This window comes from Lichenostomus cassidix, chromosome 2, assembly GCF_008360975.1.
Source record: "Lichenostomus cassidix isolate B80296 chromosome 2, HeHo_3.0, whole genome shotgun sequence".
Lineage (NCBI taxonomy): Eukaryota > Metazoa > Chordata > Aves > Passeriformes > Meliphagidae > Lichenostomus > Lichenostomus cassidix.
In genome coordinates this window covers 4,833,532-4,851,066 of record NC_139482.1, presented here as the reverse complement: position 1 = coordinate 4,851,066, position 17,535 = coordinate 4,833,532, and the positions used below count along the sequence as shown (strand labels likewise).

The 17,535-nt window shown below is 39.5% G+C and overlaps 1 protein-coding gene across 1 annotated transcript in view; it reads right to left on the bottom strand.

The window, feature by feature from the left end:
* LOC146440752 (sodium channel protein type 5 subunit alpha-like) overlaps positions 1–9,223 on the bottom strand; it is a 31,741-nt gene extending 22,518 nt beyond the window's left edge. Inside the window, exons 1-8 of the mRNA XM_085050202.1 lie at positions 9,124–9,223; positions 7,392–7,520; positions 6,543–6,634; positions 5,629–5,832; positions 2,881–2,938; positions 2,084–2,225; positions 1,400–1,597; positions 169–345 (exon numbers count right to left, since the gene is read on the bottom strand). Of these exons, the coding sequence (XP_084906328.1) occupies positions 169–345; positions 1,400–1,597; positions 2,084–2,225; positions 2,881–2,938; positions 5,629–5,832; positions 6,543–6,634; positions 7,392–7,520; positions 9,124–9,209 (1,086 nt within the window). The 5' untranslated portion in view covers positions 9,210–9,223. The remainder of the gene's footprint in view (positions 1–168; positions 346–1,399; positions 1,598–2,083; positions 2,226–2,880; positions 2,939–5,628; positions 5,833–6,542; positions 6,635–7,391; positions 7,521–9,123) is intronic.
* Positions 9,224–17,535: the final 8,312 nt, after the last annotated feature.

Here is a 17,535-nt window from a genome sequence, read left to right as displayed (position 1 = left end):
TCAAATTAGTTTTTACATCTAATTCTTCTTTATCCTAACAAGTTGTTTATTTTAAAGACTTAAGAGCAATCTGTGTTTCTAACAGGATTTGGTTTATGCTTTCAAGCAATTAATTTTAAATTAAAATTAGAAAAGCCGTAAGGATCTCAGATTCAGACAATAGATTACCAACTTTCGCTGATTGTCTTGGAGCTTTGATTTGGGGAATTCTTCTTCATTAACTTCTATCCCCAATGACTTATTTCTTTTTTTCCTATTGCTCCTTTCTTTGATTTCTTTGGTAGACAGAGAAGAGGCTTCAAAGGAGTTAAGTGACAGAATATCAATCCCTTGCATACCCAACGACTGAAATTAAAAGAAAAACATGAATTATATTTTTGCTGGGTGCTTTGAATATAAGCAGAAAGAAAACACTTCTGTGCTCTATATTATCATTTCCTGTTGACATTTTGTGTTTCACAAAACTCGTTAAAAACCTTCCAAAATGCGATAATGCTCAGAGAAGGAGGAGAGAATTTCCCCAACATATGGAGCACTGAACAATTTGCTATTTGCAGTGTGTTATATGATCACATGTACTGGGCCTGCCAGAGGCAAAATAATCACATTATAGCTCCTATTCCCCCATATGGCAAATTGCATACAAAAAAAAAGCTCAGTTTGAAAATAATGCAGTAGAATATATCCTTTCTCTAAAATAAATACTCAAAGAGTACTAAAATTCCCTCTTTTCATTGGGGATCCTTGGGACTGTATTCATGGTGTCGACAATTTTCCTTCCCATGCCAAATTTAGGATGAGATTTTCAAAGCACAGGGGTATCTTGTTCCAGAAGGTTCTAAGCCATTTAAGTTACCAAGAGACTTTTCATTCAACTACAATAGGTTTTGGCTCAGATGTTAATGCAGCAGAATTACTGTATGTCTCTTTGCTCAGCAACCCAAAATGACAAAACAGAAGAAAAAAAAAATTCAAAAACAACTACGTTTTATTTTGGAAGCTGCTGGTTGATGGAATTTTATGTTTTCCAGATTTTAAAATACTGCTTTTCTTAAAGTAGCATCGACATTTAATGCTCCATATCCACAACAAAAGTCATTGTTTGACAGGAAAAATAAACAAGGAATTGTCCTGCAACCCCAGGAATCATTAATTTCAATAAGTTACCACTTACTCCTGTTTCCATGAGGTACTATTATATACAGCTGTACACAGGGTGTGATGCTTTTTCTTATGTCTGGATGGGGCTTTAAACAACCTGGGATAGTGGAAGGTGTCCCTGGCCATGGCAGGGGGTTGGAACAAGATGGTCCTTAAGGTCCCTTCCAACCCAAACAATTCTGTAATTCCATGTGACCAGCAATAGAGACAAACACTTGCAGGCGAATAATTTACGTACCTCTTGCTCCTTCTGCAATAATTCCATGGCTTCCCGAAATTTCCTTTCCTTTGCCTCCGTTTCAGCAATGGTGGCCTTGTTCTGGTCCTCGTATGCCATTGTTACTACAGCCAGAATCAAGTTGACTAGATAAAATGAGCCCAGAAAGATGACCATCATGAAGAAGATTATATACACCTTCCCAGAAGCTCTGAGGGTCTGCAAGCAACACACCCCAGAGACAAACATTACCACAAAAAATACCAGATAGGCTTTCAATGTGTCCCTGAGATTCTTTAGAAGCACTGATCTTCCTAAGCACAATGCTTGAGGAAGCTTTAATGGAATTAGATTTTGCTTGGCCCTTCTTCCCCATCTTTCTGCTCCTTCCCATACTCTCACCTGTGAATTACTGATTGCACACCCCATGAGGACAATCAAGGAGGCATTTTTATATTTCTGAAGGACAGTACAAGCCCCTTTTTGGTCCTTTTTTTTAATTCCCTGAGCCAGCAGGGTGACAGAGCTGGGAAGCATTTCAACATCCCTTTTCCAGTTATCCCATCTTGTGGGAAGGGAGAAGGGAAGATGTGGGCTCAACAACTTGCAGCTATTGCTTTTATTTGAGCTTTCTTGTCCTCTCTACACATTTTCTGCTTCAACTAATGAAGACCTGAAGTTCTGAATGGTGCCCAAAGCTGGTACCTGTTGGTACAGACGCTCCCAGTAGTCCTGGGTCATCAGGCGGAATAGGGAAAGAAAAGCCCAGCCAAATGTATCAAAACTGGTGAAACCATAATCAGGATTTGGCCCAATTTTACAGCATTTATAGCCTGGAGGACAGACCCTGGAATTAATAAGAAAAGGTGGAGCTATTATAAATGAGCAGATGTCATGGAAAGCTTCAGTTTATGCAAGAGTTTGGATTATGTTTCAACTCTGTAGTTCATTAGATTGAGAATCAATTTCTACTCTAGGTAGTACTGGCTGGAAGGTGGAATGGAAAAAGCATCACCCAAAGCCCAGCAACAAAGGAAGAAGACAGGCTGGAGTAGACTATCACCCCAGGACAGCTTCCTTGTCACCAATCCTCATGCCCTGCCCCTTACATCTCCCTCCTTGCCCAAACCTGCCCTCCAAAACTCGTGTTTTGTTTTCCCAATTTAACACTCATAAGCCTTCACAGACAAGAGAATGTCTGTCCTGTGCTATACCCCAGACCTTTCACACTTTCAGTTCTCTCATACATCCATGGAGAAGAAAATGACAATACTTCTGGAAAGTCTGAAAGGAATTTAGACCTGAATAAGCCAGCTGCAGGTTCATACTTCATTCCCTACAGGACTTAAATTTTCTGTTTGCTGTACTTTGTTTTCTGTGTTCCTGTTTCTGCATTCAAGAAAAGCTTGGAATTTCTGCTTTTGTCTCACGTGACTGAGCAAATATTGGGGTACTGAGGCAGAGAAAACTTCCAAGGAAGAAATAATCTTGAGTGCACTTACCCAGCACCAGGACCACACAGCAAAATATCCGGGGTACCACTTTTCTTAGCAAAGTCCTCTACCAAAAAAAGAGGGGGAAAAATTAAACCCAGGGCACTTTCTAACCTGAATCCTCTATCATTTTGTATGAGTTGTGATGAGTAACCAGTGACCTGTAAGCCTGAGTGCACAGGTTCCCCATGCTCAGATAACAGCACCAGATTGCAGGATGTCCTGCATTTATAGACATGCATATGATTATGCACAAATTTCAGACTGGAGGCAGTCCTTACTGCAGAATTTAAAAAAAATTATCACTTCAGCTACGTCTGTATAAAGGAAATTAAGAACTGGAAGGCATAGGCTCAAACACAGCCACAGAATCCAAGAATGGTTTGGGTTGGAAGGGACCTTAAAGCCCAGCCAGTTCCAATCCCTGTCATGGCAGGGACACCTTCCACTATCCCAGGTTGCTCCAAGTCCTGTCCAGCCTGGCCTTGGACACTGCCAGGGATCCAGGGGCAGCCACAGCTTCTCTGGGCACACTGTGCTCTGTCTCACAACTCTCTGAATAAAGACTTTCTTCGTAACTTCAAATCTAAATATTAAACCAATCCACAGTTTTGTGGCTAGCACAGACCTTTCCCGTGAGAATTCTTTCTCTTTCCTGTGTTTTTATAAACAAAGATAAAGTTTGGATGTTATTGAAACAGTTTCTCAAGATATGGACAGTTCAGGCCTGGCCAATCAGGCCTAGGGGGAGGTTTCGAACTGACCAATCTGGGTGACCTTTGAAACTCTATAAAAGTTGGAATTAATTAATAAAATCTCTTTTTATGCCACACTGAGGACCTGGACTTCTTCTCTCTGCTAGCAGTTCAACAGTGACACGGTTTGGTAGATGTTGGCACACTCTGGCCCAGCTCTGGCCCTTAGCATTTACCCCTCTCCAAGAAACTGTGTGAACATCACTAGGAATGGAATAAACCAGTTTTGTTCTCAATGAGCAATAAGGAGCAAAGTGCTGTTCTGAGGAGGAAGAAACAGTATTTGGCTGCGTGAATATCCATGACTGCTGAGCCACACAGCAGCTCCTAACCCTTCTTGGCTGAGAAATGCAGATTTATCCATTAGGATGCTGGAGCTGTACCCTTTTTGAACTCTTCCCCTATTTCTCTTAGCATTAGTTACTGTTATCAACAGAATCCAAGTAGAAGCTTTGGCTAATAGCTAATTATCTCCATTAAGATGTGGATTTATTATCCCAGATAGAAGGGATGTCTCATGTCTTCCTGGTGCTTCTCAAACCTCTCCTGTGCTCATCAGCATGATTCAGAGCCACCAGGAATCTCTGATATCATCTCTACCCAGCATGTAAATACTCCATAAAGGAATAAGTCCCCTATCTGGGCTACTTCCCACTGAGATCTTGCTCAGCTCCACTCCTGCAAACTGAAAAAATGGTTTTTTTAAGAAGATTCAGTGATTGAACTTCAGAGAATCATAATAACATATAGTTCTCCATGCTGGAGATGGGAACTTCCCACAAAATCAGGACTAAAATGTTCCATTTAAAAAAAAAAATAGTTTTACAGAAAACTGGGTTTATAGTGCTGTACATCCTGTCTCCTATTCCTTTTGGCATAGGATTTGAACAACATAAAGCTTGTGAAGCAACACAGATATTTTATGATCTTGAGCTCTACTTTGTCCACGCCATTTGCTTCCTGTTTCTTCAACACAGAAAATCAGAATTTTTAGCCCAACTTTGTCACATCCATAGTCTCTTGTCTTGTGTTCCATTCACTGTTTGGTTCCTTTTCAACTTTGCTTTCAATAATGATTTTTACAGCATTCTCTACATGTAAATTAGTTTCTTCTAATTTGTGATCATTGTGCAGGAACAAAAAAAAAAAAAAAAGCTTTTCCTCAAAAATATTTTCTACACTTTCTCTCCCTGGACTGTGAAGCTACTGAAGAAATTCTGTCTGAACAAATCTCCCACATAGATGGACAAACAGCAATCCTGCGTGGCTTTTCATGCATTTCAACAGTTCTCCCTGTGCAACTACTGCTATGTCTGAAATCACTGGGGGAGATTTTCTTCAGTGATGAAGCTTTTATCATATTTCTGGCACATACACTGAATATTTTGAGTCTGTTTTTTTCACAAATATCGAGGCTTCTCCTTTAGCACAAGGCTTTGCTCTTCTGAATTGCATCTTAGTTTGTTCCTCTGAGAGCACTTTGATGCATTTTCAGATTTCTGCTCTATGGTTCCATCACCAGCCTCAACCAAGGTGTAAACACGAAAGATGTATGTTGTATATATCTTATATAAGACATAAAATAAGATATATTTGATGTCAAGAAGTGAGTAATTTGACTTTTCAGCAAATTCCTCTGTTTCAAGCTGAAGAGCAGTTCTCACTGGGCAGGAAAATGAAGATGCACAGGCTCTTCAGCCTGTAGTAAAAGGTGAACTTCAGGGAATTACAACAGAGAATGAGCTAATGCGTGTTTCAGTTATTGTCATGTCATTGGGGAAAACAGATCTGGATGTTACTGGAAAGTTTGGGAGTGCTTTTTCCTATAATGAAGGGAAGGAGAGCATTCCTGGATGCCTGCAAGATGCTCTGGCTATTTTCAGGTAGTTACTCATCAAAATACCAATCAAAACATCAACATAATTCACAGCAGGGGTTATACATGCATGCATAGGTGTCTATATCATCATCTAAAGAAGAATTAAGGAGAAAAAAAAATTACCTGAATCATTAATAAATTTTTCATAACTTTCCCATGTTTTATTACAAAACTCTGTAGTGTTCCTGATACACTTTTGCCTGAGATTGCCCTTAAAAAGCTGGAGGCCAATGAGGGCAAAGACACTCAGGCAGAAAACAGTCAGGATCATCACATCAGCAAGTTTCTTAACAGACTGGATAAGAGCCCCTACAATGATCTTGAGTCCTAAAATGACAATGTGAAAAGGAAAAACAGGATGACAAACTGAGATTCAGATGTAATACTTGATTAGAGTAACACATAGAAGCCAAAGCACAAGAATTACAGGATAACATGTGGCAAATATTTTGCAATACAAGTATAGGTGGGATGAGAGTGACTAATACAAGAAAAATACTTTTTCCCATCGTTTCATTGACCCTACAATTTTTAGATGCTCCTTTAATCCCTGAGAAATATTCATGCAAAGATGATGAACCAGGAATGTATAGTTTTCCTTATCCACAGTGAGTAATATGTATAATTCAAATTATACTTCCAACACTGGTAATTTGTGAAGATCATATCCAATCTAACCCTCTCCTGGCACAGATAGATGATTTAAGTTCATTAAAAGTAAAGTCTCTTCAATAGTAGAGCTATTTCTGTGGAACCATAACAGAGAGACCAGCTAAAAGAACATTCTGTAAAACTGGCATTTTAAAGTGTTAACAGTACATTTAAAAGCATAATGAAAATAAACTATATTCAAGATTCTAACATTTGTTTTTTTCTGACTGGGACAAATGAACTGAGACACTGTGTGTGTCCACAAATTCAGCTGTGTCTGCAATCTGTGAAAGATACAGGAAAAAAAAAGGCAAAAGCCAATGGTTGAATGAAGCAAAGAATGAATTGTTAGTGGGAGAAAATACTCAGCAAATAAGATTTCTTACCTGGGACTACAGAAATGGTTTTTAAAGCTCTCAGAACCCTGAAAGTCCGAAGGACTGACACATTCCCCCGTTCACTGAATGCTCCCACATACCTGCAGAGCCCAGATGTGAAATGTCAATGGGTTGAACAGAGTTAACAGAACAATTATTTCACAGTGGTCTTTCTTGGGTTTCAATCCTTCCAGGTGTATTTTAAGTATTACAAAACCTACCTATGAAGGATTTGTCGGAAGACTTACAAAATAGAAATGCATTCCTTGATTGTTAGAGTTTCCCTCTGAGGTGGCTCCTGGCTTGTGCACAGCTGCTTTTGTGTAAGCACCTTCAAACACCATTTATTTAAAATACAAAGGTAACACCCAAAAATATGAAGTTCCAAACGCTGGCTGAACTGGTTTGATCTCCCTTCTGTAGCTGCATTTAACCAATGCACAGAAAGCTAGCTGATTGCCAGAAAATTAAGCTTAAACTAAGATTTTTTGAGATGGACCCCAAATTTAATCCACTGTACTGGTGTCTCTGCCCACCAACCTAATTGCAAAATTATATTTTCATTCATGGCATCAGTAAGTCTGTATTTATGTCCAGCTCTTACATTTCACCAGTCCAAACACATCCATTCACATACACTCACCACTGGGAATATCTTGCTCTGCACAGCTCTATTCCCTTCTTGAAAGAATAAAAGGCTGTTGTAATACAGCGAGTGCTAAACAAGGGGAAAAGTCAACGTTCTAGACAGTTTCAGGTGCAATTAGGAGCCATGGTTTGGTTTTTAAACCCCAGCAATGAGAACTCCCAGCACACAGAGCCAAGGCAAGCAATCCATATTTTATATTTCCCACTTACGCCATGATGATAACGGTGAAATCCAACCAGTTCCAGGGATCCCGAAGGAAAGTGAATTCATTTAGACAGAAGCCTCTTGCCAATATTTTTATCAATGATTCAAAAGTGTAAATGCCAGTGAAAGTGAATCTGAGGAGGGGAGAAAAGTGCCGAAGGGAAAGAGCAGTATTAGCGCTTAATGGAAGAGGCAGTCAGACTATTAAATGTCTGGGCCAGCAAACTGAGAAAATGCTGGAGAGAACTAAGGGATTGCTGCTTGATTTCAGTGTGTTCCATCAGTGTCTGCTTCATATGGAGCTGGAGACAGTGGCTGACTGCAACCTGGGCATGGCTTTTAAGGTGCAACTCATAACACACTATTTGCCATTCAACCATTTTTTCCAAACCTTTTCAAGTGAGTCCCCATTATTTCAGAAACACAAAACTCCTAGTTAGTAGCTAAAACAAAGATCAAAATCTGCATCTTCTTCTGGTTTCAAGTGGCCAAGGGAACGTGTGATTTGCAGTGTTATTTACTTTGGGCACACAGAATTGACTTCTCTGCAGAATATTTAAAACACTTAGAGGAATACAAGAGTAGAGGGATTTCAATTTAAGATGGCAATTACTCTTATTAATGGAAAATTATCAGTAAAAGCTCTTCTGGACTTAACTGAGTGCACTTACAATTTCAAGAAGGCAGTGATATCCCTACAGAATTCAAAAGGCTTTTATTTGGTAGTCAGCAAATGCACTAAGAAATTATATGGACGTAGAGCTTCTCTTTTCATTTGGAAAGAGGTATTCTGAAATTATTCTTGAAATGCATTTGAATGGTAGTTGATGCCAACAGCAGATACAACTCTGATCCAACTTTTAATTCTCTCACATGTAGAGAAGTGCCTCAGCATCTTCTGGAGATAATGTGTTTTAATACCATGCAGACTCTTGTTCCTGCTTGCATGAGGATTTGCCATTCCAAGCTGTTTCAGTGTCATTTAACATGAGACAGTAAAAAATCATTTTAAACCTGTTTTCAATACTAAATATTTGGGAATCTTCTCCTTTGTGTTAGGTGTTAGAATTATTAGTATTCTTCTTCTAGCTTTTTTTTTTTACCGAAGTGAGAGCTGAAATATTCTCTAAAAAAAAAAAAAAAACAAACAAAAAAACCCCAACAAACCCATGGCATTATACATTTCAAAACTGACTATAAAGACATGGATTTATTGTCATTTAACTTTGCAGGTGTTGGCAGCCCTGAAGATAAAAGCTTTACATTCTAATAGCACCCTGCAGGCCAAGAGCTTCTGACAGATCACTTTATTAGAGCAAAACTCAGCATTTCAATATAATTAGCCAGAATTTTAAAAGACAGCAACTCCCATGTGCTCAATCAGCATCAGTAACAATGGGAAATGCATCTTGATAGAGAGCAAATAATTACTGAGTAATTTCAGAAAGTGGGATAACTGGACCAGCAGAACAGACTTAAAGCCAGTTCCACAGTGGAACTTAATCCACACTTACCCTCTCCTACAACTCCAAAATTATTGTAGATATTGGATTTAAAGACAAAAATGCCTCCTCAAATAAAAAATTAAAAAAACCCTTAATGCAAGCAACTTTCCTTTTAAATCTTTCACAAACTATCTCGAGTGAAAGTGGCAAGTATCAATAATTCAATACAACTACATAATTAAGAAATATACAACTACATAATTAAGCCATATACATACCCACAGATACTTACTCAACATATCTGTTCCATGCAGGTGCTGAAGGCTTTGAGGACTCAGTCAGAGCCATGAATACACAATTAGTTAAAATGGTTCCCATGATAAACCAGGTGAATAATGTAGGACATGGGAGTGAAGGCAAAGAGTACGACATGGATTCAGAAATGTGACTAAATATTCCATCAGTCACTGATTTAATATCTGGTTCTTTTGTTTAGAGCACGTGTAAGAACAGCATGCAGAGGTGTTCACTGATTTGGAGCCTTGTTAGGTGACAACACATTGCTGTTGTTATTCATGATTTCTGTATTGATCTGCTGCTCTAAGCATTGCAAGCCGTGTAAAAGGAGTGGGAGGGAGGATGCAGTTTGAATTTCATCTCATTGCATACAAGTTAAACCCTTGCCCAAATCACACAGGGAGCCCAAACCTGCCTCTGACCTGGCAAAGCTGTTCTCTCCCAAAGGACAGCATGAAGTCTGACAGGATGCTTGCAGGGATCTCAAACAACTCGAGAACATAGAATCACAGGATGTGCTGAGTTGGAAGGAACCCATCAGGATCACCAAAGCCAACTCCAGGCCCTTTGCAGGACATCCCAAGGGTCACACCATGTGCCTGAGAGCATTGTCCGAACACTTCTGGAACTCTGTCAGGCTGGAGTTGTGACCACTGTCCTGGGGAGCTGTTCAGTGCCCAACCACCCTCTGGGTGAAGAACTTTTCCTGATATCCAAACTAAACGTGCCCTGGCTCAGCTCCAGCTGTTTCCTCGAGTCCTTTGAGTGGTCAGCAGAGTGAACAGATCACTATCTGCCCCTCCACTGCCCCTTGTGAGAATGTTGAGATTACACTGAGTCTCCCCTCAGCATCCTTTTCTCCAGGCTGAGCCCACCAAGCACCCTCAGCTGCTCCTCAGCTTCCCCTCCAGACCCTTCACCATTTTCATAGCCTTCCTTTGAATGCTCTTTTATAGATTAATGGTTTTTTATGTTGTGATGCCCATGTTTAGCCACTTCTTGGGGCTTCCCAGGTGCTGTCTGGGACCTGCTGGCCCAGAGAACAGAAATTTGGGCAGCTACCTCATGTTGACACTTGAGTTCAAGCACCTGGCTCTGGTGCTGGAGCTCATGGCTTGTCATACCACACATTTTGGCAATCCAGAGGGTGGAATTTTATGGAGAAGACTTCCAGCTTTGCCATTATCCATCTTCTACATCTCCATCCAAAAAAAAAAAAAAATCCTGGCTTTATCCCTAGGCATGGTCCAGCTGTCACAAGGAGCTGGACCACTCATGTTGAAATGCCATTGTCACCCAAATTGTGCCCAGGGAAAGCCTCAGAGGAGTGGCATCAATCTTCCAGGGATGTCTGCATGCTGCTACAATGACAACCTTGGAGCCACTGGAGCTACCTCAGCACTGCAGAGCCAGGAGATGGCTGGAAATCCAAAATCCACACAGGGACACCACAGACTCCACTCTGGGTCTGATTCTGCCCCAAGCAACAGCTCAGGTGTCTTTCCCCAGTGCCAAACTGGAGCAAGAAACTTGTGATTCCCATGCCCTAAATTTGATATATGAGGTGGAATCTATATTACCTTTATATTCCAAAGGCATTCCCTGCAACAACATTCCTGGAAATATTTACTTTCATATACCACATGTATACTTCTTGAATCTTAATTCCCAAAGAAACTAAAATTGCATGGGGTTTTTTATTATGTGTTTTGTTCTGTGTGCTTGTCTATCTCAACCTTTCCTCTCAAAACTGGCCAATGGTTGATCAGCTTTGTCATGTGAGTTGAATTTAATTCCCACATTTGGGAAAATAGAAGATGTGAAAGGGGATAGGGATCTTATCAATCTTCTCACTGAGAAAGGTTTCAGGAGGAGATGCTTGTTTATGAGACATCAGGAAATCAATATCAGAGCTCAAAACACAAACCTGTAGAAAATCAGGCTAAATAAACCCAATATTCACCAAACCATTTATTTCTAACCATCACAGGAACACCAAAACACTAATAATATCTAAGGTGATTCCTAATTAGAATCTATCTGTAGTGAGGAAAACACCAAATTAATTCAATGCTCTAAAATCCAAAAGCATAGGATTATGTAGGGTTTTATAATCAAAAAGAGTGTATAAAGGCAATAAAAGGATATGAATGTATTAAAATTTTAATTGCTCTTCTTCGTATTGGATGGAAAGGACTGAAGATCCACAGGGCACGTGTAGCAGTGAATCTGTAGATTGTTTTCTGCTTGTTTAGCACTATAAAAACCTTTTAAAAGTAAGAAAACAAGAATTTGTCAGGAAGTTGAACACAGAACATATTTTTTGTGCTATATCCTATTGTAACACCTTGAATTTCACTTTACCCTGTTTAACTGGAAATGCTTCATTACTTTGTTATCCTTTTATCAGAAACTGATGAAACTTTAACTCTCAGGCTGCAAAATATTCCATAGGACAAATTTCTTTTTTCAATTTTGTGATTTGCAGAGCCATGCTCAGAACTAATCTTGCTTATGATTATTTCCTTAAAATAGAATGAACTCCTCATTGAGTCAGGATATACAGAGGTGCAAGGAAGAAAAGCAACCTTTGTCATCCTTTGCTATTCTTGACAGTGATTCTCAAACGCTTAGACTTTAGAAATTAGTTCAATATTTAACCTCCTCCCAGGCAATAAGCATGGTTCCCAATGGATTAGTTCCCATTTCTCTATTATTGAAAATAATATTATTCAATACATCACAACTGGAGTTTGAGTCAGTAGGTTTTAAGGATTCATCAGCAATTGTTTTTAAATAATTTTTATGCTTAGGTATCATTTGTTGTACCTGTAAGTGGAACAGAAGCATTGAGATGGAGTGAAAGACATTGTTTGAAACTATGGAACTTAGGAAAATGTACAAAATCATTACAAATTCTTTTAGATCTGATTCAAACCCCTTTCCTTCTTTACCAACTTTATTTTTTCTGCTTCCATTTTAATTCAAATGGTAATCAATTTCATATTATTTAATTCATATAATTCAAGATTAGGCTTTCATTTTAAAGATTACAGCGTGTCACTCAGCTGTGCCAACTGCATGGATTTTTTAACCTAGAAAGGGATAAGAGCTTTTCTAAAGGGATATAAGCAAAACTCTTTGATTGATCATCCCCAGAATTTTTTCTTGGCAATACAACAAATTAAATTAAATTAATTAAAAATAAAATCCAAGCACCTTGGAAGGCTCTAACCTTATGATCTTTGTAGTATGGGTCAAGATCCTCCAGGGGTTCACCAATGAGGTCTGGAGGAGGATTTCCATAGAGAGCTGGTAACTTCTGGAAAGCTTTCAGGTCAAGCTGAGGACGTGGTTTCTCCTCAGGCTTCTGCTCTATGGTATTTCTTCGAGAATTCTTTCGGGCAGCAATTCTCTTTTTGATCGCCGCCAAGGATTCCTGAGTGAACTTACGGAAGTTGTTGGTTCCCGGTAGCAAAAATTCAGCCATTTTTCATGCTTCTCTTTCTGTCACTAATTCTGTCCAAATAATAGAAACAAGTAGAAAGGAAGTCAAGTAATTCCATAACAGGCAATTTATGGAAATGAAACAACTGTTTGGCCATGCATGACTAAGAACATCAACTTTCTGAGCCATCAGTTGTTAAAAAGAAAGAAAAAAGAATATGATCAATACCTTTTTCACTGATAAGTCTGCTCATATAATTTTTTTAATTATATGCTCTGATAGAATGTGAGCAAACCTCTATAAACTTAAGAGTGTATTTGGAGCACCTCATTTAAGATACACATTATCCTAAACGCTCTTGAGCTGCTTAGAAAAAAACCCTATTCTTCTGGTTCAGCCCAATATTTGCAGATGGGGTGGTAAAACCCATCAAACTGCAACATCAAATAGGTACAAGCTGTCAGCAAAAGGAGGGTCAAGTATTAAATTGACAAATGCAGATGGAAAGTCCATCCTGGTGGAGTCAGCATAGGAATGAGTAACATCCTGGAGGATTTAATTTGTGACCCACAGAGTCAGTACTGACTGACATGGGGGTCAGAAATGCTGGATCTGACAAAGTTAATATTTAATGCCTTCCTTTCAGAACTAAACAAAAAAGTGAGAATATACTAGAAGAACACTTTGCATTTTTAATGAAGAGATCTGACCAGGTTTTGGGCAGAATCCATCCACTAAACACTACCTGAGTCCATGCTCCACAAGGAGATTTCTCTAAAATATTTTCTTTCATTATGACCTCTGGGAAGACACAGTAAAGGTTCAGGGAACTCCTGGAGCAGTGCAGCCTCACCTACACCCTGTGCAGTGATCCCACCTGGTGGAGGGCTCTCCCTGGGTGGATCACTGCTGAGCAGCACAAAAGATCATGTTAGTGGCACATAGTCATGTTTTTCCACTCAGAACCTCCCACCACCCCTTCCAGAGTCCTCAAAGCTCCATAACTAGCAGTGAGAGCTTAATCTAAAAGTTTAAGATGTCCTCCTGCCTGATAACCTGTTTCTCCACCTTTCCTTCCCAGACACCCCAGGAAAACACAGCCTGCATCAAGAGGCTTTGTTTTACTTTGTAAACAATTTTTTTGTGTGCTGACTGCCTTTATCTTCCCCTGCCTTTTCATTTCTCCCCAGATACAGCATGATTTCAGTTGACCTCACATTGCTGAGCTGTAGGAAACCATTGCTGTGAGAACAACAGCTGGAGGCCAGTGACAAACTAACTGCAGTGAAATTGCTCCATTTTTGCAGTCTGCCTGCCTCTCCCGTTAAAGCAGCACACGAAATTATGAATATGAGGAGCAATCCTTGCTCCCAGCACAAATTAGCATCATTTCTGGAAGAGAAATAGGACATTCAGGCAAGAATACTCATTATTCTATACTTTTCAAGAGCAGCTTAACAGTCTGGAAGCTGTGCATAGAATTACGGGAAAAATGAAAACTATAATATCCACTCTTAAGTTTTCAAGTCTTCATCTGCACAAAGTGGTGGTTGTTTTGTTGATGTTCAGAGTAATTTAGATGTTGTGGTAGCAGTAATGAGAGCTGTGAATGATGCATGAAAAGATGCAATTTCTGTGCAAGGCACAGAGGGAATACAATAATTACTTTATTCGGCTTTTTGCCAAATCATCCAAACATACCCATCCTTCCACTTCCATACAAAGTTTACCTGATCTCAAAGGTTCACCATTCGAATTCTGTCTTTGCTGCAGATATCACTGTGGTTTTATCTCTTCCCTTCCATTAATCCATCTTGCAAATTCCAGAAAAGAAACTTTGATTCTCAAATGATTTTCCCTCAAGACTATTAGAGGGCAGAGGAGATTCTAGGAAAACAAGAGGTTGCCTGCTAAAGCCAAGGATGGGGAATTAGAAGGAATCAGGAGTGCATATAGAGCCTGCAGATCCTTGGCCAGACCTGGAGAGCAGGCAGGGATATCTTTCCTGGTGGTTTTATAAATTGCTTCAAACAATTATGGAAAAATTAATTTTTCAAACATTAAGGAAAGGAAACCAAGTCTTGGGCTTGCTGTCTTACACGTCAGCAGCAAAATTTCCATGCAAGCCAGGGAGCAAAAGGCTAAACTATATCCCTGGGCGATTCTGAGCTACTCAGCCTAATGCTGAATAAAATCTAACAATTATTAGAAATTGAGTAATCCGGAAAAAAATGTTCTGGATTCATTCAAGCATCTTTAAATATATCCCCAAAATAATTTCTGTTACTCATAGTCTCAGGGAAGAGAGCAAAGTACAGTTGGGATGTATTTAGTTTTTACATGGCCAGGTATCAATGGAGCAATTTGACCTAAAGAAGAAAAAAAATGTTAATGCGAAACCATTTTTGCCCTTTATATCACAGAAGCAACAAAGTACCATTTTGGCCTTTTTAAAAGACTTGAAATATCTACAAAATTGTGATACTTAATACCTCTTGAAAATTTAAAGTTTTCTTATCCTTGGAATCCCTGAAGACCAGGCACCAATAATGAAATGAACATGATCAAAGAATAATAATTTAAATTTAAAAAACATAAACAAACAAACAAACAAGCTTTTATGATTTGTTCTATCAGCTGTTATGATTTGTTCTATCAGCTGTCAAACTTATTTTCTATTAAGTATTTCTCAAATACCAAAATGTGTAGCTGAATATATTTCCAAAGTAAGGATGATTTCTTCCTCATGTGTTTTCCTCTTTAGGAATACTCATGGTGAACAGACCAGGAAACAAGGTTACTGTCAAAGATATTTTCACTCATTTTATTGCTATTACAGTCACCCCAATTTAACCCCAGTTAAGTTATTCTCAATTATTGGCTTTTATGGCTTCATCATCTATTATAAAAAGAGGTAAAAAATGTTGACTATTACTGTGTTCAGCATGACCAAAGTAATTAGTATGATCAGAGTGGCCAGGATTACCTTATTTCATTTTGTTTATTTTTTTCTTTAGCTTGGAAGATCATTACTATGCTACACTTGGGCTTTGTTGCATCTTTCTACATCTGAATTTCCAGAGAAGTCAAATTTTTCTAGAACTGAATAAAAAAAGATGTAAATAACAGCAGATCGAAGATTCCATAGAACTGTTCTATTCTTTCCTCAAAAATGTGTATTTTGAGGCAGGGGGTTTAATCAAACCAAACTAACAGTTTCTTAATGGCTCTTCAGATATGTATTAAAAGAACGCTTGTATATTAACACATGTAACTTTCTAATGACAGAATAATTCAGGTTTAAAGAGAACCTAGGAGGTTCCCCAAAACAGGTCAGTCATGAGGTTAGGGCTTTATCCAGCCAAATCTCCAAGAACAGAATTGGCACAACCTCTTTGAGCAACCTGTTCCAATACTTGACTGTCTCAACCCATTTGGATCCCCCTTGTTGCTTTAATTTATGCCCCTTGCCTCTGGTCTCACAAGTCTGTACAAAACTGTGACAACAAAAAAGAAAGAAAATATTGCATTCATAGAATCATTGAATGGTTTGGGGTTGGAAGGAATCCTCAAGATCAGCCATTTCCACCCCTGCCATAGGCAGGGACACCTTCCACTATCCCAGGTTGCTCCAAGCCCTGTCCAGCCTGGCCTTGGACACTCCCAGGGATCCAGGGCCTCCCCACCCTCACAGGGAAGAATTTCTTCCTGATACTGAGTCCAAATCTTCCCTCTGTCAGGTTAAAGTCATTTTCCTATCAGTCCATTCCTTGTCCAAAGTCCCTCTCCTGCTCTCCTTCAGGCACTGGAAGGGGATCTAAGGTCTCCCTGGAGCTTTTGCTTCTCCATGATGAACAACCCCAACAGTCTCAGTCTTTCATTAATTTGAAAGGTAAAAGGCACCCCCCAAAATGCCTCCAGTAAGGAAAGCACATATTACACCTTCTTCAGCCCATCTAGTCTCTCCTCTCTAGCAGCCTACAAAGAGCCTCTCCCAGGTCTGATTGACATCACCCCATGCAGCTCCACTGCGATTGCCAAGGGACACAGACCCTAAAACCTCCTTGCAATCAGCAAAACTGTGCATGCAGAGCAGCTAATGATGAGTAAACACAGAGATTAAGGCACATGAACAGTGCCAAAAAATGTAACACATTTTCCTCACCAGTGAGAGATAAATCCCCACTCTTCAAAGTGGGATTTACAGTTTACAGTTCCCAGTGCTGGGGAATGAAGGTAGTAAACAGTGTGGATATTCACAAACTAATTCACAAAGATCTGATAAAGGTAGTTAGCATTCATCCAGAAAGCCCCTCTGGGTGGTATTCATCTCACCTCAGTGCAGACATCTTGGAGTTACTCAGCTACATCTCCACAAGCTTCCAAGCTGCCTGCTGAGACCCCTTTTCACTTTTATTTCAGGATGAAATGCCAGTTGAACACAATTGATGACCTGAGATTTGTCAAGTGAGACAAATTCAACTCTTTGCACCCATTACACCTACTCTTCTCACTGCCCCTGCTAATGGACAACTGCTGGACTTCCAAGGATTGGTGATTCTACAGTCAGTGGTAGGACAGGGAAAACACCATTAGTCACCAGCAGACTGTGAACACATAAAAATTCTATGATTGCCTAATATTGAATTGTCTCGTTAATGACTCCTTCCAGTACAAGCCTTCCTAGCAATTAGTGAAGCGTTAAGTCATATTTTCTTTTGCCTGGTAAGGGGGCACTAATTTTCAGCTACTTTGCCATCATAAATAATTTAAATCTGTGCAGAGATCACTTTCTGTAAGTGCCTGAGCAGTCAATTGACAAGTTGTCAAATGGCCAGTTGCAAACACTGAAGGAGCACAGAAACTCTGTGGCAGCACAGAACTGAATCTGAGAGAAAAGAGCTGAAAAGCTTTCCATGACCATGGATGAGTCCATTGCTGCAGGAGTTAGAATGAGTT